The sequence below is a fragment of the Cuculus canorus genome, chromosome 1, assembly GCF_017976375.1.
Source record: "Cuculus canorus isolate bCucCan1 chromosome 1, bCucCan1.pri, whole genome shotgun sequence".
Lineage (NCBI taxonomy): Eukaryota > Metazoa > Chordata > Aves > Cuculiformes > Cuculidae > Cuculus > Cuculus canorus.
This window is the reverse complement of record NC_071401.1, coordinates 92781709-92808519: the sequence shown is the minus strand read 5'-3', so window position 1 is coordinate 92808519 and position 26811 is coordinate 92781709. Positions and strand designations below refer to the sequence as shown.

Here is a 26811-nt window from a genome sequence, read left to right as displayed (position 1 = left end):
TATGTGCTGCTATTTCTATTGAGTAACTTCTGTATTTCCCAAATCCCAACTTTTCTTTTAATTAGTAAGTATATATCTCTGTCAGGAATGGTTGCGAAGGAAGTTTAGAAAATGTAAAGTGAGATTGATAGTGTTGATTTTACAAGATTTCTGGAATGAGAGAGTTATAAATGCATCACGTGGCCCGTTTTGGTACTATGAAGTATAAATTTTGTTAACTATTTCACTCTCTGTGTTGCAAAGGGAAGAAGAAAACCCCAGACCTGTAGCTTACTCTGACCTATTCTACGCTAGAATGCTTTGCACATGAACAACAAAGAAATATCTCACCCGTTAACCAGTGCTGCTGGGTTCATCATACATCTGAGCTTCCAGAGACGCTCTTTTTCACACACACTCCCTGACAGAATGTCAGCAGACTTTTAGGACTTTAACTATTTATTTGAAATTTCCAGATTTGTTGGAGGCAGAGGGAATGGTGACATGGACTTGGTGCAGGCAAATGTGGGAACGGTGTGTGCTGGAGCTCTGTCCTGCCTTAGTGTGGGACACAGCAGGGCATGCACTCAGATCTAGCACCCAGGAAGTGCTAGATCTGGAACTACTCCAAGACACACAGTGTAGATATAAGCAAAGGGAGCAGGATGAGATCATATACATTTTAATCAATTTAATTTTTAAAGCTGTAAGTAGAATAACAACAAAAAAGCAGTGGGTTCAATCACTGCAATTAAATGATCACTTACACAATTACAATACACAGGGATAAAATCAATCCAGACATTTCCCGCTAATTCTTTGCCTCTGAGCACTAGTGTATTTTTTTACACATATGAAAGAAAAAGTTCATAAGAGGCTGTATATGCAGTCCAACATGAAGTCTGAAAAAAGTGCTTTGTCAGGACAGTACAAAAGTGTAAGAGGTACTTATTTTGGCCAAACTGCACTTCAGCCAGCGAAGCTCATTCCAGCATCCCAGGACTCCGTGATGCTGCATTTACCTGTGAGGTGGTTATAACTATGTCTTCATTATGATATTTTGGTAGCATAAGAGTCAGCCTGAGATGATACCACTGCACACTCTTCATTGACAGCTCTGCTGGCAGAAGGAGACCTGTCAATCTTCACACCTGAAATGTGACCCCCTCAGCATGTTATTTCCTGTGGCAGAGGGCACCATTTCCCCTTTGGTGTAGAATTTCAGCCTCTCTCACACTTTTCTACCTTGTGTGCCAGAGGCAGGTAACAGGCGTGGCCTTCTACCTGCTGACCCTGGCAAGTCTGCTTAGGGGTTCTGGGGCAAGGAGAGGCACAATGCTAAAGCCAGAAGGTAGGCTCCTCCATTTGCTTCTGCCCTTACGTGTACTCTCCAGTGTGTTTTCTGTGGCCCCTTTCTAGGTGAGATTCAGTACGTGTGACCCATCTTGTCTCACATGACTTGACATACCAGAAACGCTGCTTGGTGACAGCTGTCTGAGAAAGAGTGATAGGTGTGCAAAGGAGCTGTAACAAGGGCTAGGTGGGATGCCTAGATAAGCCTTGTTGGAAGACGGTCAGTGGCCTCGCACCAAGGAGGTGCCACTAAGCAAGCTTGCATAACTAGGAGCTAATGTGGGGGTAAGGAGGCTAGCACCAGGCTGGCTTTTCATCTGGAATAACTCCCCCCCACCTCGTGTCTTCCAGAGAACATCCTCTTCTTGATGTAGTCTTGCTCCATAAAAAAAGACTCAGGGATGATGACATCATTAGACCTTCACTTTGACTAATTACTCTTACTTTTGGTTCTTTTGCAAAATCAGGAGATATCTTGGTCTATCCAAGCATTGATTGCCACTGAAAAAAAGTAGTATGTCCACCACAACCTCACAGTAGAAATACTTCAGTTAATTTAGATCACTTAGTTCTTTTGCCTACTTCTCTTAAGTGATTAAGAAGGCATATTGCCAGGGGATAAGTTTTTCATTGGATCAGAAAATTGCTCTTATAACTTTGTTATTCTGTGTGTTATTAATATGCAGGCATGGTCCTAAAAACAAATCTTAAAAAAGCAACCATGCCAAACCAACATGTGCTGAAAAATCGGCTAATTTATGTTTCGGTTTGACCAAACATAATTTCAAATTGTGTATTCAGATATAAAGCAGAACTGCAAAGCTATGTTTCAATTCTATTAGAGTCACCACGGGCCCAGCTGGGTACTTGTACATTTTGTTGAAACCATTCATGCACCAAAAAGCCTATCAAAGGAAAAAAACAACAACATGAGAAAGCACACAAATAATGGCACCGAGGTGTTTGCATTCGTCATAGCAGGTCAGTGTTTCACACGTTAATTTTAGAAGTCTCATTATTTTGTCATATTATAATTATTTTGCTTTTCTCTGTAGGATCAAACTTTTCCCACTTTCCAATATCCACTAAATAATCTATTCCTAAGTGTTAACAACTTTACAAAAGGAACAAATGCAAACAACTGACATTTTGTCTGGAATTGCTGATAGTTTCTTTTACTACTTGTATCTGGCACTGCAATGGAAGAAGGAAAAATATTTTTGAGAGTATTATTTTTTCTACAATGATGACTGTGCAAAAACTCACCGCACTTCAGTAAAATACTGTCAGTTTTCAGAAACTAAAGCCTGACAGACAAACTACTTCTATTTTCTTCTTTATTTTCACCTTCTTTTTCTATCCACCAGAGAGCACAAGTATCACCAGAGGTGATGGTGCTTGGACGGAGAGATTGCCATGCTCTAAGCCATACTGTGAGGTGCCTTCCACAGGGATGGCACCCTAGACATGATGGGTGATTCTGGGTACATTAAGTTTCTTGCCTGTGGGTTAATTTGGGATCAGACTTAACATCCTGCCCAAATGGTTAAGGCTTCCCATGTCCCAGACTAAGCCAAAGAATCTCCTGACAAGGAACCACTGGAGACATTCCTGCCTCTCCTTCTTAACCTTCGGCTCCAGCCCAGGAGGTGCTGACTTCCGAGGGACACGCGTTTTTCCCATGCAGTACAAACACTCATATGTCCCTCAGACACATGCTTGAGGACACTAAGACCTGCCAGCTTTGGAAATGCTGGGCATCAGAAAGAAAGACGGACTTTTGGAGAAGAGATCTTGAAATTTTAGACTGAGAGCAAAGGGCTTTCAAGCAATGTTGTAGGAAATTAATAGCTAGAGTATGCAATAAAATACTTTTGACAAATCTCAGAACCGTGGAAATATCCAAGGGCATGTACCAGTTTTGTGTTGCAAGTCATCCCAGCACACATCCCCATGGGTACTACGGTGAGGCTGAAATACTTTGAGTCAGGAGTGCATGGGTACAGGCTCACTCACAATACAACTATGAAAACCGTGCCGGTTATTTAAAGGAGTATGCAATGTGTTGTGGCACAGACAAAGGGTAGAATGTTTTTATCTCCTCAGCCAAGAGCTCACTTTATGTTCAAGTGTGTTGACTACCTGTTATGATAACAGCTGCTAAGCTACAACTAATCCTCTTGCACTTTCTTATACAACTGTCTGCGCTGCAGAAACCATTGCGATAAATTGGCATCATCCTTGACAGTTCCAAGAGGGAGCTACGGTTTGAAGATCCTGGGGATGCACCTCATCTCACCACTCCCAGCTGTCAGTTAGCCAGAACCATGCTGCTTAGTGAAGGAAATAGTGGAGAAGAAGATAGCTTTAGGACAAGTGTATTATAATATGCCTTTGACCTAAGAGGGGATTTTCTGCAAATTCAGCAATTGCCGTGTAACAGAGCTGTATTTAAACATGCCCACATGCATTTTTATATACATACATACATATATAGAGAGAAAAGGGTTCACCTTTGATGTGATGCTTCCGAGCATGGCTCTTCAGGTGGATGTGATGGTGGCAAGTCTTTTGTTTCTGGCTCCTCCTAGTGCCTGTACACAAGGTTAGAGGTACATAATAGATTACAGGATCATCTCCATAAAATGAAAGTTCTATGTGATTCTCTCCCTCTTGGGTGTTGTAGCAATACTTAAAAAAAACTACCTAATTTCAAATCTCATTTTCAACATTTGCGATTCTCCTCCAGACTTCTACAGAGTTGAGAATTTGGTATTTTTACAGTTTGGTTGTTTGGTTTTTGTTTTTTTTTTTTTATTTCTCATTGTTTTAAAAAATGCATTCACATGTCGTTACATGCTTTAGTAAAATTTCTCCTGAAACAAGTAATCTGAATGCAAGCTAACAAAGCTAAGTTTCCTTCTTCTGGCATTTGGCTGCTCAGCTGACTGAAGAGTGAAGAGGCAGCAGCAGTTACTCACAGTTGTTACCTTTCTCCTATGGGTGGGAACAGCTGCGTCTGCTCTGGCATTAGCCAGACTGTACACAGGGTGGCCCACAGAGCAAGAAAAGTGTATGAAGCCAAGGATTAGCCAGCTGTGAAAGGAATAAGCAGGATGGTGGCCAACAGAGCTGTATTTACTTTTCTATAGATTCTCCTCTGGGTTTAGATCCCCTTCTTTTGAGGAACCACAGGTGCAGGTGGTGAGGTGCAGAAACTGCAAATGTATCTCCACAGGCAGAGTTGCCACGCTAGGTGAAGCCCTCAGGATGTGCAGCCTGTAGCAAAAGGACCTAAACTTTCCCAAAGCAAGATTGAAGGAGAAATACTATTAAAAAATCTTTTGAGAAGTTTTTCTTCCCCTGATCTCCTTCATAGACTTCATATCATACAGTAATGGATACAGTTTCTTGCAGGCAAAATGAATTAGAAGACGCCAAACCCCAGGAATGGCTAGGGAAGAAAGGAAAAAGTGGGAACCAAAGAACCGTGTTCATCACAAATGACACCTTAAATGACACCTGGTTATTTTTCTTATCTTGGGAGTCCACAGCATGCTCTCTTCTACATTTTACATTCTTCTGCTGTTGCTATCCTACTTTCTCCCACCTCTTCTTCTGGTTTGTTGCCCTTTGCTCCTTCAGCCACCTGCTTGCAGAGCCTGCAAACCTCAGCGTGATCTCTTCCTACAAGCAAAAGCATCCCTAGATGCTAGTAATCCCAAGAAGCCTTAACTGCCTCATCACTGCCTCTTTTATAACACCAGTGGGCTTCGTTGGGAGAGATGCACATTGCTGGATGAGAGCCTGAGCCCTCAAACATCAGATTAAACTAATGACTACAACCAGGGCTCCATGACATTGGAGAACTGTGTCCATCCTAGATTCTGGACTACTGAGACATTAAGAAACTGTTAAGGGTTGTACCAAAACCACAGAGGCAATTTAAAACAAATTCTTTGTTAGCAGAAATCAGCTTTGCTTTTGCGTACTTTTTCAGAACATGTAAAATGAAGGGGAAATAAGCTGTGTATGTTGTTTCATTGCACCCAACACCCTGAAAATTTTTATTGCCAGAGTATGTCAGGACTTGAAACAGAAATATTATCCATGTAGATCTAATAGTAAAAATTATCCTATTAAGTGTTTGCATATTAAAAAAAAGAGTGATAACTGGAAACATTCTACAAATGGAAAAGTAAGTACACATTACTGGATTTGTTTGCAAAGGAACCGTCTTAGAAGCAGACAGCTGGAATTAGAACAAAAAATAAAAACGTAAACCATAAAAACAGTCACAATACTCATGGCATTACCAGTAGTTTTCATAATTCTGGTTTGCTTCTGAACTTTTATGTCAGATATAGGTTGTATGGTCTCTAGAACAGAAATTTTCTGTGAAGCATTTAAGCAGACGTTATACTGGTCTGAAACAGTACCAGAGAGAGGGCTGTATGTAGGTCTTAACAGAATGCAGAAAGAACTGCAAGTGTTTCCTACTCCGAAAGGAGAAAGGGGGAGCCAAACCTCTGGCAATTTGCAACTCTGCGAATGAGTCAGAGAGCGGCTCTCCGCCCACTCTTTGCCTTTTCCACAGCTCACCTAACTTCTGATGTGCTGGATTCTCCATGGAGGGACAGGCAAGGAGCCCTTTGTCCCTGTAAGAGCATCAAAGGCTCAAATCCTCTTGAGCTTGGAGTGCCCTTTCAACCCTAGAGTCTGACCATTTGGCAGACCTTGTACTTCAACTCTGCTGTACATTTCACCTGGCCTATTGCCCCACTTAACCTAACAAGATGGTACAATGCACACAGTGACAAGCGCTGGAGTAAAAAGCACAGATAACTGTTCAGCACATGCTCTTGCTGCAAATCTTATCCTCAGCGCAAAGACTATTCAGTCAGTGATTTTTATAAAATTTGTTAGGGAATAACTCTTGAGACCTTGTCTCCTCTATTAAATGTGAGTGAAATTGGCCAATGAGCTTCAACCAAACTGCATAAATTAAAAATGGCAAAGGACAGCAAATATGGAGCCCATGAACTTGAGAAAACTTGCCTAAAAGTTTTCAAAGATAGGTCTCATCTAAGAGAAGAGTCTAGTTAACCCTGTTTCCAAATGACAGAGAGAATTTTTCTGCATCACAGGAATCCACACACTACATTCTGGGATTTTGAAGGGTTTTTGAAGAAGCGAAACTGCTTTCTATGAGAGCACTGCAAAATACCATAAACATTCCTGACTGCGTATTTTCAAACATCTGGTTCAATCCAGCTTTAGATGAAAGAGATACTCTGTTGATGTAACCTTGCTTCTACAAAGTTCCATATTAATCACCACTTGCATAGGAAGTAGAATTTGGGCTATGCTCAAGTTTTAAAAACTTGCCTAGAAAAGTTAGTTTTCCTGTATTTTCCAGTATAAGGTTCAGTGGGGCACTTACTACAACAAACAAAAACACATTATTTAGTTATGTAAAAACTGTCATTTACATCCAACAAATAGATCAAAAGATGCTCTTTTATAAACAGAATTCCCATCCCACAGACACAATGGTATGTACAATAACATCACACTTTGCCAAGAGATTCCAGTGTAAGACACAGTAATTCAAAAGAAACAAAGTGTAAGTTTATTGGACGCCAACATTTCTTAGTCAAGATCAAAGTAAAGAAAACACACAGTAGAAAAAGTTGTACAAAGCAGCAATGGATTTACATTACATTAAAGAAAAACTTAGCCTAAGCCACTAAGTGTCAGTCCTAAAAAAAGTAAAAACCCACCCTGGTGTATAGAACTGACAGAGAATGACTGTAAGGTATACAGGATTATAAAATCAGATTCTTACCTCTATAATCCTTTAAAATGACAAGTGATTTTGTGTAATTGGAAAATTCTATAGCAAATGTACTGGATAATTCCAGTTTCTAGAAACTGTAGGAAACTTTCCCTGTACCCAAGCGCTAAAAATTATCCCATTTTCCTGCTTTTTAAAAAGGGACACTGTCAAGAACAAGATTTAAATGTGTACTTTGCATGCATTTTGCATGTTACATTGCAACAGACAGTTTGTTCAGGTTTTATGTACATATTATAATTACAGATGCTGCTGCACTAGTGGGAGGCTTGTATCTTTACCAGGTAATGTGTATCACTGAGAAACCAGAGAAGGAAAAAATGGATTGAGTCCTTCATTCTGGAATAGTATGAGAAAAAGCAACATGAAAAATAAGCGCAACCCACAGAACTCAGATACACATTTCGGACATCCCTGCAACAGCTGAGGATGCCCTTAATAGGCATTTTCATGCCCAAGCAGCTCAAGTGTTATGACTTAACTAATGTTTTAAAATTCATTCATTTTATTAATATCAAGTATTCTTAATACCGGTAAGTACATTTACTGCACACAACTTTCCTCTTGATAGTGTCCCTTTATGTACACCAGTTAACAGTACAGTTTTTCACAGGTCATTTTAAATAAACTAGAAACAATGACATTAAAAAATACTATCAGGCTGTGTTCAACAACAACAAAAAAAGATTTTAACACTGATTCATAAACAGCAACATTGAAAAAAACCCAAAACCCTAAGCTTGCTTTGATTTTTATCTAAATCTTCTGGTAGCAAAATGTAAACAATTTCATTGAACAGTATAGGCACACGCCAGATTACAGGCTCATGCCAGATATTTGCACCCTTGCTGTTAGTGCCAAGAAGTTAGGCGGTCTGTCCTTATTCCATGTGAGGAACTTCTAGTTTTATCACTGGAAGCTTGGAACAAAACCAGTACAGGTAGCTTCAGACCAAACCTGCGTGTCCTACTTGGGGGAAAACAAACATTAGACAAAAAATTAAAAAGTCTCCTGGATGTCACTAGCAGGCCTGCCTAAATAGGAAACGCAGGAACAAGTCCCTCACAACTATGTTTTGGTTCACGGATAAGGCTATATGTCCATTCTGAAGAAATACACAAGACAAACTCTAGTACTAGTCACCCACTACTTGAGCAGGTTATCCGCTCAGTTTACTGTCACAGGGTGTTTCACTCCCCCTTACAAAAAAAAAAGCAGACAGTATTATTACTGGTTCACGTCCTTTGTGTTTGTAAAACTACAGAACTACACCTTAGCCTTATATGCAGTTTTTATATAGAGGAAAATTCATTTTAACTTTTGGGTCTAGGACTTAAAAAACAATCTGTATGTATTTTTCTGCCATTGCTCACTTTCAAGGTCGATTATCGTCCCAATTTAGCAAAGAACTTAAGCACATGTTTTAAAAAAATTAAGACTGGTCTTAATGGAACTTAAGCATAGGCTTAGATGCTTTGCCAACACAATGCCTGGAAGGTAAAAGTCCCCCAAAAAAGTTTCATGGCTTAACCCTGCTCCTCCTATATGCAATAGAAGTTTCCACTGATGCAGGATGGTTCTCTGAGATTTATCTGACTGATTATAAAAATAGCAAAAAAAGAAAGAATTATATTCTAATCTATATATTAAAACACCCGCACATTCCTGTCACAAATTTTCAGAAAAAGCAAACCACTTTTTATATTTAACAAGACCTCTAACTTTGTGTCACTTTAGTACACAGCTAGAAAATTAAACAAAATATGATGAAGACAGGCTTTTGTGTCAATAAATTTGACTTTTATTTTGGCTATGGCCAAACTAGACACTCTTCAAAAGACCTTTATTTATAAACAAGCAACTAACATTTTTTTTTCCATAATTTAACTTTTTAACCATATATTAAAGTTATGTAAGTGGAAGTATATTTATTCCATATCCTCCAAAATAAACACTTCTATCACGGGCTTTTTTATAAAAGCTAATAGAAAACCAGAACTGCTATATAAACATCTCATATTTAAACTTCAGAGATCCCGAACTCCTTTACTAAACAACAGGAACTGAATGTAAAAAAACCCACAAAACACACTCAAAGTTAAAACCAAAACTTAACCCCCCAAAACAAAACAACCGAAGAAAAACTTAGAAGGAGACTATTTGGACCAAAAATATTTTATGATTTTTTTTTATAATACATAATATATACTAGGAAAAAGGTCAAGGTTTATTCAAAGATGCTGCCCGAGCTTTTGATTTAACGTGTGTGGAATTTATCATCATATCACATAGCAGAATCCCAGCTGGAAGTTAGATGACTATGACACAGCTGAACTACTCGCCACCTTCCTTTAGAAAGCACACTGATTTCTAAAAGGCTACATATAAACTTTCAGACTGTTGTGTAGAGAAATCATTGGTGAAAACTTAGGAAGCGTTCTACAGAAACATGTTCATATTTTATATGCACAGATTTCTTAAAAACATTTAAAGAATACTTAGCAAAGCTTTATGTTGTTCTGATTTTGTTAAACCAGGTTAAGTGCAATACCCATTATATTTTGAAACTGTTTCTAGTAATAAAGAAATTTAGTCTTCTAAGGTGGAATGAAAAATTCAATAACTAGAAATATCACTGTTAAACAAGTACCTTGTTTTAATTGCAATGTCACCAAAAGATTTTAACTGATATTCTAATAAATCAGCGTAACCATACTCAGCTACTATTAGCCTGAAAGAGGACAAAAAACCCCAAGATATTACTAGTAGAAGTGTTTAGTAACAATTTTAAATTTTAATAAAAAATGAAACAGTAATTTTGAAACCAGAATTCCAAATTTTTTGGTAGCTGAGAAAAAAAAAAAGTCAGGGGTCCATCTCAAGCCAATTCTTTTAACCTTAAAGGAAAAATAATTAAAAACATTACATTCAAATCCAACATTTTTCTGTTGGAGAAAAATAGTGGCAAACTTGGGCTTTCACTAAGAAAAATCTGCTCTGGCATGTGCCTAACTCAGGATGCCCATCCTCATATTGTTCTGAGTTACAATTGTGCTTGTAATTCTTCTTTCTTTTGAGTTTAAGATGCTGAAAAAAAATTCATGGTTACATACAGAATTAAAACCTCACTTCTGCTCCCCATGAAACTGGTGCCCAAACTCCACAGACTGGGCTCTGACTAGGTAGCGTGGAATGCAATCCCCCTCTCCCAACCCACGTGGGGTCAAGTTGGTCACGATTATAAATACTGATTGCATCATTTATGTTCACTTCAATCCATCATCACTCCATTAAGTTTAAATTCTAGCAGAAGAATTTTTCACTGGTAGTTTACCACCAACTTCTGGGTAAATATTTCTTTTACTTATAGAATAATTTTGGACCCTTGCTATAGCTTCTGCTAAATATTTATGATCCCACTTACGCTAAATGCTCCAGTTGTGATTTGAGGTAACATAATGGAACCACACAGAATATCTGCAGCCCATTATTACCACGATATTCAACAGATTAGAAAACTGCAGCACACATGATAGAAAGCGGCAGGAAGAAATACTCTATGCATTGTATTCATAAAATGCAGTGATTGTAGTGTGATGGTTTTACCTCTGCTTTGAGCTGGATATGTAATACAAATTTCAAATACATACTTCTTCATTTATACAGGTGTCTATATAAATATTTACATTTTTAGGTTTTGTTAAAACCTATCTTTGTACTCATGGCCAACCGTACTACTGTGTGTAGGAACACAACTCATCTTCCATCCCTTAATGATCTCTCTTTTTTGATTTAATAGTTATACATTCCTTTGTAGTTAGCATTACAAACAGTTGTACAAATAGTGGAAACAGAATTATGAAACTTGTCTGTCATCCATTCAATCTTAGTTTATATTATAAACAGTACCATTTGCATTATGATGGCTGTTAATACAACGACTTCAGCTACCGAAGTATCTATAGTAAATTAGTCTTTGGGACATTTTGTAAAGGAAAGTACCCCTCCCCAATTTTCCTTAGAAACTTATAATTAAATGGCTGAAAGCAGGCTTGCTGCTACTTTTAATATAAAATCTTAGTAATAATATTGCTGACTTTAGATTCTATTTTAAGTTGCACAAGTTCCATATAAAAACAAAACAATTCTATGTTCCCTTAAAATATCAAACATTTGTATCCAATAACATCAGGATAACTCAAACTTGAGGTTTATTTGTTATTGCTAAAGGTTACTAAGACCTAAGTCAATACAGCAAGACACTCCATCCACTTCTTCCCTAACTGCAAGTGCATGGCAACTATTTATATGGAGCTTGTGCGTTGGTTTCTTTAAAGGAAAAATTTAATGAAGTTGGTTACAGTATTTCACTATTAACTCACAGTTGCAATCCAATTTGTTGTTGCTTTTTCATTTAATATATAACTTTATATATAATACACACGCACACACCAACATCACAGGATGAAGATCCATGCATACAATCCAGATGCCATCGTATTTCAGTGTTAAATGAAATAAAATTTATTCTGTTAATATTAGATCCCAGTAATTTTAAATTACTCTGCTTTCTGCCTACTAGCCAAGTTAGTTTACCTTAGTCTTCAAATCCAAGCAGCATCACAAATTCCAAATTTCTTGTTATTTCATCCTCCTAGATTTCTAGTTTATATGGCATACATCTGGTATCCTGAACACAGCCTTCACAGAACCAGCTTTTTAAGGTATCTCTTAAAGCTAATTGTGTGTCTGTTCGTGGCTCCAAAGACTAAAAGCTGTCTTGAAAGTCCTATGACAGAGTTTACACATGTATTGTCTTTTGAATGTGATTGCTGAGAGTGGTGGAGCATGATAGAAGAGTGTATCTGACTCCTGTGGTACAAATAACTTTTCAGTAGTAGTGGAGCTTTCAGACAAGCCTGTCGGACTGTCAGGCTCCAGAGGCTGGATTTTGGGTAGGGGTGGGGGTGGAGGTAAGGGAGGTGGTGATGGAGAATTAGCTGGTGGACATGTCTCAGGCTCCTTATTTGTGGATTCCTCTGCGGCCTGTGACATATGAGACTGGAAGTGACTCCATAGCCGGAAATTGGTTCGGAAGGCCTTGTTACACACATGGCAAATAAATGGCTTCACAGAGCATAAGAGCTCTTGGTGACGCTCCAGCTGTTTGCGCACAGTGAAAATCTTCCCACACTTTTCACAGGGCCACAAACCAGCATCTTTGTTGGAGACTACTTCCTTAGGTTCTCTGCTTGTTTCAGTGACCTCATCCTCTATATCATCTGCGGGCTCTTCTTTGATCTGAATTTTAAACTGCTTGGAAACGCTTAAGTCTTCAGGTAGGCATGAGGAATCTTCAGAATCAAAATTTATTTGTTCTGATGAATCACTGAATACACCGTCTTCCTTTGCAGCAACAAAATTGTTCATTTTACTGGATTCTGACTGAGGAGGCAATCTTGACGAACTAGTTATTTCTCCGTTGTGGTCCAAGATAGGTAAAGAAAAGTTCTCTGATGGAGCCATTGTGTTCTGATTGTGAACTTCAACTTGATGACGCCAAATACTAAAGGATGATTTAAAGGTACGCATACACTCAAGACAAGTAAGCTTCTTGTATTCACATTTACTTTCATGCTCATGCTTAAGCTCTGGAGAAGAAAATCTCAGGCTGCAGTAAGGACAGACAGTAGCATTTCTGCAGAGTCGCTCATGATTTCCCTGCTCAATAAGTGAAGAGAGCTTAGCATTGCAGAGACGACACTGATAAACCTCTTTGTTTTCTGCTGGACTTTCAATATGAATATGATCTTTCTGCTTAGGAGCTTTATTTCCTCCAATTGGTTTCTCCCCTGGGTGCATTTTTATGTGTTGTTTAAATTGTGAGAGGAAACGATAAGCTTTCCCACAGTAGGAACAAATATAGGCTCCTTTGGTTCTCGATCTTAAATTCCTCTTGATGACTTGTTGTGCTTGTGAAGCAGACTGTCCCTGAAAACCTTGCTTGCCACGTCTTAGTTTAACAATTAGAGCTTTTTTGATTTCTCTCTCTCTCACTATATCAATTAGTTTTCTTTGGAATTTTTCATCCAAAACAGCATGCGAACTGGAAGCTGGTGAGGGATTTTTCACAATTCCATGTTGTGTCTGGCAGTGAGTCCATACTTTGAAATTTGTGTGAAATCTCTTGTGGCATATGTCACAAGCATAGGGCTTCTCTGGATTATGATACATGTTAACATGACGATGAAGACCTGCTGTTGATCTGAAAATTTTAAGGCAGTGTTTGCATTTAAATTTTTTATTTGGTCTTGCTTCTTCCATCTCGCTGTATTCATCTTTACTGACATCAGAATCAGGAAAATCAGCATCAAGGTGCGTAGGGCTTGAGCTTTCCTCAAAATTATCTTCTGACCCAGGAGAACCCTGCTCATCTGCCTTCAGTTTTTTAAATGGTAGTCTTCTATCAGCTTGGAATCTCCTTTTTGCTGGAGGTCTACTTGGCTCCTTATGATCATCCTCAGTTTTAAAAGAAAAATCTTTATTTGTCAATGCTGAAGCATCACCCACTGTAACTCTTATTATTTCAGCAGGATCTGAAAGTGGACTGCTAGGTTCAGTTTTTATTCGCACCTCTGTGAGAGGGGAAGCAACCTCCCTATCAGTTGACTGAGAGGCACTGAAAGACCTAAGGCGATGTGGGTGTATTACCTGCGGTTTTTCATCCAAGACTAACTTGTCTGATGATTCTTTCAAGGATGACTTTTGAGATACAACATTACAAGTCTTCTGGGAATCATTAGTTCCCAGTGAGGAGGAGGATGATACCTGTGAAGGTTTTAGGTCCACAGAAGGTGAATAAATAGGAACCTGGCTGTCCATGGACAGTGACCTTCGAAGGAGACTTTTAACAAGTGGCCCACTTCTGTCAATACTTTGGTTTTCCGGACCAGATCCACTAGATGGGATTACTAGCCCTAACTTTGAGTAGTATAGCAAATTCCTGTCTTCAACTGGACCATCTCCTTTTCCTGCCTCTCGCAACAAAAACGTAGATTCTGATGCACCACGCAGAGATAAAACTGGTGGACGTAGTCTTTTTAATGACACCTCTGCAGCCTTTCCTCTTAAAAGCTGACCACTGCTTCCTGGTTCATTGTTTGCAATTTCTTTCTCTGCTAATGGCATTTGAGGCACTACTGTGTTCCTTTTCACTAGACCACCTCTGGTCTGGTCCTCAACAGTTCCCAAAGTTTCATGAACCTTGGTATAGCTCACAGGGCTTTCTTTCAGCCATCTTCTTTCGGTCAGTGATAAGCTGTGAAGGGTTTCAGTTGGTTTTGTTACCTGTGGTCTACTGCTAGTTTTGACTGCAGCAGAGGGTGTAGGTTTAGAAGTATGGCTTAAATCATGCTGTGTTTGATCCGTACTCTTCGCTTGTGCTTCTACTCTGTTCTGACAGACAATGACACTTCTCTTCTGAGCACTACTTTCATCTTCATCTTGATACAGTATTTTCTTAATAGGGCAAGTTGGAAAAGGAGCTTGAGGACTCTTAGAAACAATGTTTGTAAGAAAGGATATTCCAAGACTGTAGCCCAGTTCTTGCACAGCTGCAAGACTGCCTTTCTCAATGAACAAGGACGAAGAATAGATGTAGTTTAACACATTATCAAAGGCATCTGGCTCACAGAAGTCGAGTTGAAAAACTGACTGAGACTCATTCTCTTTATTCGTGAACAGAGTCTGGAAGTATTCACTGCTGGCAGCCAGAACGTTTTTATGAGCTCGAAATTTCTGATCTCCTACTATAAGAACAACATCACACAGCTGTCCCTTTAGACGCTCCTCATTCAGTGCGCTTAGAAGTGAAATGGCATGTGCTGGATTTATATAATGCAAGAGTCCCTCCATGATTCTGATGTTTCTGAAAAAGAACAACAACAACAACAACGATTTGTAGGTTGCCTGATGTGAACTGTTGTTAGAGATAAAGTAAACACACCTAATCCCTCTGTATTTCATAAACTGGCTAAACCACCATCAACAGTGCTGAAGAAAGCAGGTTGTTTGGAAGAAAGGTATGGGAATTCAAACAACACTGTTAGCTCTTAACAGATCCACATGCAGGAGAAGAACCGGCTCCTTTGCTCGCTTTCACATACACTGTTAATCACTGATGTTACACCAAGAATATTACACCTAACTAACTTGGGAGGGGTGAGGGAAGCCTGTGTTCTCTTCCTGCAACGCACCTGTCCACATGAAGGAATAGTTCAGTCATTTCACTCTCGATCATCTTTTTCTCACCTTCAGCTTTATAAAGATAAACCTTTGAATCAAATCTCTAAAACTGAGCTATGCCAAGTCAACTTTCTGAGGCCCAGAAAATCTGACATGTTGACTAAACAAATTAACTGGGTTTTGTTGTCATTTGTAATTGGATGATGGAAAGGGCCTTAATACTGGGAAGGGAAGAGGATTATTGTCTGTAATCTAGATTAATTCATCATATTTGCTTATGCTTAGTAAGTGTTAATATAAACTTCTAGCTATTAAAAATGTATACTTTTAACTGCACTGTAGGGATCTGGTTTCTTAGAAATGTCAGTTATAACTGAAGTATCCCTGCATTGCTTGGTTCTATTTTAAAAGTAATCGGAGAACTGAACTACCCATTTTATTAATTACCACAAGAGCACTTTACGCCCGCAACCCATACACTTGAGGAACAGCTACGCTCAGATGAATTCAAGAGTAATACAAACAATAAGCACAAATAAAACTGCAGCGCAGAAATTTCTGTGTTCTATGTGCTTCAAAACACAGCCCACTTTGCACTGCAGGATGTCTCAATAATTAGATTGTTCCTCATTTAAATCTTAACAAATTAAGAGAATCAGGTTTTAAATTAGTTTAAACAAAGAACTTCTGTGGCATTAACTGGATTTTATGTATCTGTGCACATGCACATACAGAGAGAAAATAAGCAACAGCTATTTTATTTATTTATTTTTTAAAGAACGCTCTTACAGTTCTGTTCAAGTTAACCTGTAAGAACTTTACACTACCTTCCTCCACGATGGTAGTAAAACAAGTCAATGATGTGTCGTTAAAAGCAATACTCTTTACAGCTGATTTGAGAAACTACTCTTTATACCTAAAGTATGCTACTACAACAAAACCTAAAGTTTATCAAAATAAAAAGCAATATCAAAAACTATAACCCCATGATAAATAAACAATGGCAGTAAATCTTACAATTCATGGTAAATAATAAATAAGTAATCAAAGCCTAAATTGGTATAATTGAGAAACAACTTAATGGGTGCTGCATACAGTGCCTCAGGGCATTGATCATATCACAGGACTGAGCTACCACTGCTACATCTGAAACTACTGAATGAGTTAACAGTGTCATGGCAATAGCAACAACAGCAGAATTCTATTTCCTCACTAGATCTGTCTTTATTGAGCATTTCAGTGTCTTTCAATACTGTTTCACGAATGCTAATTTATCCTTAATTCACCTTAGATATTTATAGCGCATAACCTCTCCATAACTCCACCTAAGAAGAGCAGAGCAGTCAAGTTTCCATGAATTTGAGAAACCAATCAGTTTCATTTTGCTTTCCACGTTTTGCTCAGAAGTACAGTTTGGGGAAGGGTGTGTGACCTGTATCCTTTATGGATGCCACTGCACTTAAAGTGATGGAGTCTGACTGGCCCTAATACAGTCTTGTGGTCTGAGTACCCATTAACACTTATTAGAACAAGTGTTCCAGGAATGCACCTTTTCCTTTAGATTCATCTGACAGAAACAGAGTTTGCAAACTCAAGTGATCGATCTGGGCTGCCAGCTGCAGCATGGTATATGGAGGTAACAGATCAATAGTATGCTTATGAGGGAAACTTGAACTAAAACAGTACTGTAGAGACACCCAGTAGAAGCTGCTGCAGAGCCCATACTTCAAGGACACAGTGGAAAAAGGGTACATTAGTCAAATGTTTTGAAATACTTCCAAATCTTTCATTTTAATCTGTTTTACTCAGGCCTTGTGTTTGTGTAAGACACTCACAGAATGCATACCATGTAATTACTACATATTCCTTTGTCCATTGTAACACATTAATGCTATTAGTAGGCAGGTGTAAAATCTACTGTCTAAAGAATCCAGTAGCCACTCATCCTTCTTTCCACATTCTCCTTTTTCATTAATAGAGTACGTTCAATTTATTACATTAAATAAAACAAGAGATAAGCAGATAAGCATTCCACTACAATCCTCCCTTTCATTCACAGAGCACAGTCTCTTCTCTTTGTGCAAAGGAAGCTGAGCCCTTTGGTGCAACGTGGCTCTGTCACTTTAACAGTAACCAAGGCTGCAATATACACGAATGGCAAGGGAAAAAATTAATCCTGCAAAGGCTGCTTTAATCCTGGTATTTCCTAAAACAAGTGCTTGACTCTCGGCTCAATAACCTTTAAACACAACAGTCAGAAATAAAACAAGATATGATACGTTAAGAAACAAAACCAGACCTTGTTTGCAGAACTGTTTTAACACATTTACACAGATGATCTGAAAGCCTGAAATACTTAAGATGTAAAAACACCCCAAAGATTACCAGAGTAAATATACAAGGTATTAAAGTTTCATTACATGAACACTTCTACTTCTCAGTAACACAGGTGACCCAAGACATTCCAGCTCTCTTTCGTTCATCTCATCTGCACACTGCATTTGCTCTTTCGTTCATCTCATCTGCACACTGCACTTGACTCCTCCTTCAGCTGTGCCAGTACAAACATTTGCAAGCCTGTATTAAACAGCAGTCAGACAATAAATAAAAAACCTCAAGCAATACTTATTTTCAAACGCTGGTCAATTTTTATACTAAACCACAATTTAAAAGAATTAATGCATTTGCATAACTGAAGAGGCAGCAAACGGTGGCATAGCAGCTACAGGAAGGCAGGAACTCCTTAAAACAAAAAGTTTGCCCTTAAAGCCAGTGCTTGGCTGACTGCACTCAGCCCTGACACAAAAGGCATGCTGAGCTATTGAGTAGATAGCAGAACTGTGGCAATCTTTTATAAAACTACATTTGATTCCATGTGTTTGAGGACACATACTTCCTCAGCTGAAGATTATTTTGCCATTAACTACCTAAGCTCTTTCCTCCAGATAACATGCTTCTATTAACTCTAACCATTTTTTTTCCAGCCACCTTCACTACTGATTAGAAACAAAGCTCTTTCCTCTATGATGTTGAGATGATGTCAAGGAAACAGTAGGAGGACATCAGAAAATCTCCTGTTGAGTGTGTTCAGGTGCCACATGCTACAGCAGCTGCTGGTTCTCAGGAGGAACAGTGACTGCAAGACCCAGGAAGGGCAAGGGCAGCAGGAGCACCTGCAGCCTTCCTTCTGAATGCTAGGAAGAGGTCTCAGCATTTATCTTCAACAGCCCTCTGTCAATCTCTGCAAACTAGTTTTCAGACATTTAAGTACCATATTTGGTACAAGTTCTATTCTACTTTTTGAACAAAGATAGAAAAAACATCTCTACTTTCTCAAAACTACTTTCTGCAAAAATGAAATCTCTACTGGGGAAGCTCTTCAAAACGGAAGGGTGAAAAAATTTATTCTTTGGCTCAGCAAACTACTGATCTTCAACAGCTATCTCCCTTTGAAGTGATAGTTCCCCTTCTTTTCTTCTGTCCCTCACTCTCACATCTTCTGCTCCCAGCCCTACAGTACTCTCCTCTTCCTTTCACCAGCTCTGCTGCTTATTTGACCTCCCAATAAGTTGATTCAGCTCCCTAAAACGAGGCAGGAGACGATCAAAATCAACCCAGCTTTTTGTATCTGTTTGCTGTTTTATAGGTTAGGAGCTTAATCAGCTCACTGAGAGGTCAGACAAGCATCAGAGTCGCAGCAAGAGAAGCCATGAGGCTACACATTCTTTGTCAGAAAGTTGTTCAACCAGCTTTGCTCATCTGAAACTTCACTTTCAGAAACAATGAAGTCACCAATGCTGAAACTTTACAAATAGAATCAGGCAGACATTTATGTGAAACATTTCAGCATAACAGCTTACAGTTGCAAATACACAAGCAACTAAAATAAGACGTTGATGTCGCCTGCTGACTTCCATTATAACAACACAGCCGTGAGCTAACGCTATGTAAATAGCACGTTGGGGGTGGCAGTGGGAAAGACTGTTCTGAAACACTTAAAGAGATCTACTGCTGCAGCAAGGAGGCCCAGGGCTGTGAGAAACTGCAGTTAGAAGCACAGAATACAAGGAAGGAGGAGGATACCAACATAGTGGACAAAAGAGACTTTAACAGAGGTTTCATTACGGAAATCATACATATGCGTGTGGGGGCAAAGCCACTAAAAGAACAAAGAAACATGGATTACAAAACTCAGCCAAGAAATACAAGTGACTTCCTGGGGTATCCCCAGGTAAACAGGAACATTGCACTCAGTTGTGAGTGCTTTGCAGAGAATTGCTGGGCTCTGAGAATTCATGTGCTGTTTCAGACACAAGGCGGGAACAAATCCTATTACTGGTCAGTAGTCCAGATGCAAAAGAAACCTACACTGATTAAACTTCGACTCAAGTATCCTATGGTAGATTTTATGATTTGAGTTTTATAAGTTTATCAAACGCCTCTTCTCCCATCAACAGCCTTTACAACATACTCCCCCACAGTGCATATATATTTACATCACCCCGACATGCCACCAAAAGCTGTATGTAAAAGCTCCAAACCTGCAGAGAGAGATCGTTCCCACTTCTGTAATCCTTTCTCTAACTAAATATTTGAGTAATCTCTTGCTGCAAGTTCAGAGATTCTGTCTTCCTGGATTATAACACAATGTGATTTCAACTGCTATTGCTGTTTTCCACTGCAGACAATACTGAGAACTTTCTCCATGAAGACAAATGCTGTTCAACAGGTCAGCAGCAAGGAGAGACCCACTGGTATGAAGACAGGCATAAAATCAGATAAATGATATATCTGCTAGCGTGTGAAGCTGATGTGTTAATTTACAACTATTTATTCCCCACACATATAGAAGCAGAAATGTAGGGAAAAGAACTTCTATAGTATTGTGCAGTCTCTCTTTTGCCCTCCCACTACAGACAAATAAAAAGCAGTTACCCTGACACAGATTAGATATTCTCCCATAAATAAGAGGCAACTTTTCACGTATAGAGCACACCCATAGTTTCACCAATTGACACTCAGAATAGCTCCTCCAAACTTGCAGCAAACTACAAAATGTCAGAGTTAAGACCACGAAGCTCTGCTTGTCCTTCTCATTCTTCTTTACAAACAAGCAGCAGCTAAGGGTGCAATTTCATCTTACTCTCAGCCCAATTTAACTGGGGATTTCTCCTGCAAGGAACAGTCCATATGTCTCCTTCTCCACTAAGGAAGGACTAGCTTGCTGTCAGATTGATAAACTGATCCAACTGACCATGGGGTTGCAAAACTACTGGAATTAAGGAAGAGGGCAGGAATGTGCGCTGGCTGTGAGCTTTTCTGATTCTTCTTGAAACATCAAACACATCAAACATAGTTTGATAAAATATTTGTCCTGGCCTCGACGTTCAAATTGCTGCAAACTGAATCATGAGACTAAAATATTACAAAATCCCTTTCCCTAAAGAGTTCTTCAGTTTTCATTCTCTTGAGTACTGTAACATTGCCATTAAACTCTCCGATGGGACAAGACCTAAAGGCCTGATGGCTGAACATACAATTTAAAGCCCTATAAAAAGCACATCCTCAGAAATATTTCATACAAGTTTTTTGGTAAGAGACACATGAAATTAAGAATTTGAAGAAGGGGAGACGTGCAATGGAAGTGTACACTTGTTCTCTTTCTACAGGTGAATTTATTGTTTTATTGGCAATTCTGAGATACACTGACCAAACTGAATAGTATTCAGTCACTTGCTTTATTGTATGAGCCACTTGTTCTTTAACTGGCTCAATTCACAATAAAATCATCTCCGTTCAGTCATCTCCAATTATGGGCAAGATACTGGGAAGATGGTACAGAACACTGTAGAAGGGGAAAGACAACAGCAATTTTACATAAGAAACAAGATCATGAACAGAACGTGGAAGATTTTGAGTTTACTCAAAGTCCACATGCATTTGGACGTGGGTAATGTCAAACATAGATTTTAAAAAGGAATTACAAAAGGCTCCTCTTCAAAAAAGTAAACTAATTCCTTTTGGTTGTCATAGGCAGGTTAAGTCATGGCAAACAGAGATTAGAAGTCACTGTAATTCTGCTGCTTTTCCTTCCATGTTTCTTAATGTACTTTAAAAGGAGCTCTGATGTTTTTCAGCTGGTGCGCACCCACCCCACTGGAACTCCTGGTACAGTTCTTGTTCCAGTATACTGTGATGTCAAGGTTTGGTGCCAGTCTATGCATAAGCCTCACAGTGCTGGAGGGAGATCAGGGAGTCAGAGGGGTGGGGGTGAGGTGGTGGCAGGGACACTCACTGTCCCCACTATACGATATGCCCGAGCTAACCACTACTTATCAGAAAGATTACTGAGAGTGAATTGCAACCTAAAGATTACTCACACTGTAAAGTGCTGATGAAGGATAAACCATGGATAAGATTAATGCTCCAAGACAAAAATGGAAAAAAATATTTCTTCCCTTCCTGAAGAATGCAATCTAATTGTGTACAAATTACTACGATAGGACAAGTTTCACAACATTTTTTTGAAATTATTCGGCTCAACAATTTTTCATGCCTTTTCATTACAGATTGTATGGAAAGATTTTGCACAACAAAGGTGTGGTGCTTCACTAAACTGCAGAGGAAAAATTCTTCTGTCAACAATCAAGACAAGGTGATTTTAAAACTTTCTTATTTTTGATGGGCTGTAAGATTGCTGAGCTGATAGTGGCAATGGAAGAATGAGTTCAGGAAGGTCAAAGAGTTGCTCAACACTCTCCTTTCTTGTTCATAATATACACCTGAGCTATTCTAGAACAAAATTGTACATAAAGTAGCCAATAAGCAAAGACAACAGATTTTTTTTATTATTATTTTACTGTGAATGAAAGAAAGTATAAGACACCTGCAATCTTAAATATTATCATTAAGAAAAACATGGAAAAAAGATGACTGTACAAAGACTAACATTAAATCTACAACATAAGTATTACGAGAAAACAACTCCTTTGGCACAGAAAATTGATTTTAGAGCAGCGCATATTACAGTCTTTCCACTTGCAACAACTAATTTTGCTGCTCTAAAGATTTCCTTTTTTCCTTTCTGAGGATTTTCACTCATTACATACAGCAGAGTTCATTATGAAGCAGCTCACTTGCTCAGATGTTGAGAATTTCTTTTAATGAGAGCTGGAAATAGTTGCAATTGTAGTGTGTGACTCACAGCATAGTACCTCCCAATGCAGTACAAACCATACAGTGGTTACAGAGCACCTTCCTCTCCCCCACTCCTCCTTCCTCTACCCTGTAAATCTACACTTGTATATAGACAGTAGTTAACCACTACTTTGCAGATAAAACAACTTTCAAAACCTTGAAAACTGTAGCTGGAAATTACTTGTTGTTTTCAATGGTAACTGCTTCGCAGCTTCTTAAGTTCAGAAATAAACTTCAATATGGTACGAAAGTTCACAGCTTTCTGTAAAGTTGGCATACCTCTAACTCATTTTAAGGAAAGCATAGTCAGCCAATACTACGAAGATCAGAGAACCAACTATTTAATTCTTCATGTATCAGTATTCACTAGCATTATCACACACAAAAACCATGAGCTCACAAAACCCCATCTCTTAGCAACATCAAGCTTTCAGTGATCTGGAGGGTTCTCAGTCTGAGAAGTGAGTCGAATTTGAGTCAGCTAACAAAGCATCATCCTGCTACTTGGAACCTACACAGCAGGAAAAGGATGGGCAAACGTTCACATTTATCATGCTTGTGCATCACACTAAGTGCACAGTGCAAAGAAGACTTCTGGAACTTCTTACAAGCTATTGCCTCTTTTTATATTAAATAAGAGTGCTAATATATACTAAGCAATAAGTTACCTTAAGCATTAAAGAAGACCCAACTCATTATGACTTTAATCCCATTTTGGATCATAGGGCAGTGCTGAAATTAGTGGAGGAGTAAAACTTTCAGCACCACTGAAAGAAATACGTGTGCATGGTTGACTACTCTCAGTTCTGATCCCCAGGGGTGATCTTGGTTCCAGCAGGCCCAAAAGAGCTCACAGCTGGAGAAATCCCCAATAAATCCTGGTCTGGCAGGCATCATTGTAGCTGAAAACTCTAGTGTAATCTGTGACATCTCTGAGCCTGTACTAAGAATATGCAAATAACAGTTATTTAAACGTTCGTGATCCAGTCAGGTTGGCTGGATTTTCTACAAGTAGAGTGATCCAAATGGTCTTAGAAGATTACAACTGTAACGCATGAGGGTAATAAAATTTCTGAGAGAATATCATGTCGATCTCCTTCCACCAAAGAGGTGGCCATATAACTTGTTTGGATTTTTTTTTCAAACAAGGTTTATAAAAATAATTGCTAAAGTTTGCTCAAAACTTCCCCTCCAGAACATCAGTACAACTCTGGTGGAAAATTTTGGTCAAAGCAATCAGTTGGTCAATTTGAGCAAAGTCAAAATAGAAAGCAATAACCAGCACTGTTCAAGCAATACCAACATAAAGTGGAACCAGATTTACCTGTAACACATATTTAGAATCATACAATAATTAGGGTTGGAAGGGACCTTAAAGATCATCCAGTTCCAACTCCCCTGCCATGGACAGGCACGTCTCACTAGAACAGGATGCCCAAGGCCCCATCCACCCTGGCTTTGAATACCTCCAGAGATGGGGCATCGACAACTTCCCTGGTCAATCTGTGCCAGTGTCTCACCACTCTCATGGTGAAGAAATTCTTCCTTATATCAAGCCTGAATCTGCTCCTTTGTAGTTTATACCCTTTCCTCCTCGTCCTATCACCACAAGCCTTTATGAAAAGTCCCTCTCCAGCTTTCCTGTAGCCCCTTTCACATACTGGAAGGTCGCTATCAGACCTCCTCAGAGCCCTCTCCAGGCTGAACAAGCCAAACTCTCTCAGCCTGTCCTCATATGGGAGGTGCTCCAGCCCTCTGATCATCTTTGTAGCCCTCCTCTGGACCCGTTCCAACAGTTCCATATCCTCCTTATGCTGAGGATTCCAGAACTGGACACAATACTCCAGATGAGGTCTCACAAGAGAGGAATAGAGGGGCAGAATCCCCTCCCTCGCTCTGCTGGCCACGCTTCTTTTGATGCACACCAGGATTCAGTTGGCCTTCTGGACTGTGAGTGCACACTGCTGGCTCATGCCAAGCTTTTCATCAACCAGCACCCCCGAATCCTTCTCTGCAGGGCAGCTCTCAATCATGTCATCCCTCATCATCCCCTGAAATCAGGGATTGCTGCGACCCAGATGTAGGACCTTGCACTTGGCCTGTTAAACCTCATGAGGTTCTCAGAGGCCCACTTCTCTGGCCACCTCTGATTTAATAACGGAAGCCTTGTTGTACAGAAATACATTTTAAAAGTTGATTTCATATTAACCTCTAGCTAAGGATAAAAATATTGACTATGACTTAGTGACAAGATCTTCACTGTCTTCACAAGAAGCTGTATGATTACGTAATTCACCACTATGTCTTCCACAGCCTACTACCTCTTACTTCTACTGTGAGTCAACAACAAAAAAACTGAATAGCTTTTAAAACAAGTGGCATTTAATTATAAAGAAGAGCTTACTCAGTATACAACAGAACACTACGACATCATAAAAGCAGGTCGAGGGAGGTGAATAGAGGTGCCCCTCTATTCGTCTCCTGTGAGACCTCATCTAGAGTATTATGTCCAGTTCTGGAATTCTCAACATAAGAATACATAACTGTTGGAACAGGTCCGGAACAGGTCCAGAGCAGGGCCACAAGGATGATCAGAGGGCTGAAGCACCTTCCCTATGAAGACAGGCTGACAGAGTTGGGCTTGTTCAACCTGGAGAAGAGAAGACTGGATCCAAGACCTTATAGTGACCTTCCAGTACCCGAACGGGGCCTACAAGAAAGCTGGGGTGGGACCATTTACAAAGGCCTGTAGTGATAAAATTAGGGGCAGTGGGTATAAACTGGAGAGGAGCAGATTTGGATCAGACATAAGGACGAAATTCTTCACCATCAGAGTGGTGAGGCACAGGCACAGGTAGTCCAGGGAAGTTGTGGCTGCCCCATCCCTGGAGGTGTTCAAGGCCAGGTTGGATGGGGCCCTGGGCAGCCTGATCTAGTGATCTGGTGGGAGGTGCCCCTGCCCATGGCAGAGGGGTTGAACTGGATTATATTTAAGGTCCCTTCCAACCCAAACTATTCTACGAGTATCTCCTGCCTCATAGTAAACCCTTTAGATTAACTTCCCCTGCCGTTTGATCCTTTACATGACATACAGTGAGAGTCTGGACTCCAAAGACCACTGAACTCTCTCTTAACACTTGTGACTGGTAAAACACCTTCCACAGCCTCCTGCCATTTCACATCAGAGAGGATCTTTTCACTGGACTAGAAGATGTGCGTTTTCCTGCTCATGAATAACGCAGCCAAAGAACTCCTGGACCCGTAAAACCATGCTTCGGCAGTACCTGCATGTGCTTACACACCGCAGGAACCTCGCGGGATTGCTTTCCAGCCACAGATGCGCAGCCTAGCGCGGTTCTGCCTTCAGGGCACACCGGAGAAGACGCTGTCACGTTTTACAGCTCAGCTCAGGGCCGGTGTGGGGAGAGGGGCAGGGAATCGACCGGTACCACCGAGACGCCCGCACCCCGCGGCGTTGCTAGGGCGAGGCCCCGCCCGCCGCTCGCGCCGTGAGAGAAGGGTGGGGGTGGGGGGAAACGACCAAGCGCCCCGCGCTCCTCCTGCCCGCCCCCCAGCACGCGCGCGCCCTGGCCGCCGCACACGCGCAGTCGCGCGTGACCCCGCCGGCGGGAGCAGCCGACAGCGGCGCCGGCGCACGCGCACGGCGTCGCCCCGGCAAGGGTTCCCCCTGCCCCCCGTGACGGGCGCGCGCGCGGCGGGCAGCGAGCATGCGCGGAAAGGCGGAGACGCGAAGTTTCGTAACCGGGGCGCAGGCGCAGCCGCTCGGGGGAAACGCAGCCCTGCTCGGTGAAGGGAAAGGAAAAAAAACAAACCCAAGCGAACTATCCCACCCCGAGCCGCCGCGCAGGCAGAACCACCTCAGAGTTACGTCAGGAAAGGACGCGGGGGGGAACCCGCGCGGCCCCCGGCGCGGCCGTTACTCGCCCTCCCCGCCGCCGGCCGCGCGCTCCCCCGCCCAAGCCTCCTCCCTCCCCAACAACAACCCCTACCCCGGCGCCGTCCTTTTCACGGCTCGCCCGCGCGCGCTGCCGCCGCCGCCGTGATTCCATCCATCTTGAATTTGACGTCATCCCACACCAGGGATGAGGTCATCGCAGGGAACGCTCGTCACGTGCGCAGCGCTCCCATTGGCCGGCGGGGGGGAGGTGGGGGGGGGGGGG

General features: G+C 40.6%; 1 protein-coding gene across 3 annotated transcripts; it reads right to left on the bottom strand.

The window, feature by feature from the left end:
* Positions 1-512: 512 nt before the first annotated feature.
* ZBTB21 (zinc finger and BTB domain containing 21) lies at positions 513-26757 on the bottom strand. Of its 3 annotated transcripts, XR_008450806.1 has the most exons (4): positions 26641-26757; positions 11786-15116; positions 3846-3926; positions 530-2237 (listed from the first exon to the last, which is right to left on the bottom strand). XR_008450806.1 is itself a non-coding variant. In XM_054072290.1 (2 exons), the coding sequence occupies exon 2, from the start codon at positions 15101-15103 to the stop codon at positions 11927-11929; it is 3177 nt and encodes a 1058-aa protein (XP_053928265.1). In that variant the 5' UTR covers positions 15104-15116; positions 26641-26757; the 3' UTR covers positions 3939-11926. The 3 variants fall into 3 exon arrangements, 1 of the variants encoding a protein (XP_053928265.1); XR_008450805.1 differs by having other exon boundaries at positions 513-3926; XM_054072290.1 differs by lacking the exons at positions 530-2237; positions 3846-3926 and having other exon boundaries at positions 3939-15116.
* Positions 26758-26811: the final 54 nt, after the last annotated feature.

Excerpts from the sequence above, each read along its gene's own strand:
- ZBTB21 (XM_054072290.1), bottom strand. The coding sequence starts at position 15,103 with ATGGAGGGACTCTTGCATTATATAAATCCAGCACATGCCATTTCACTT.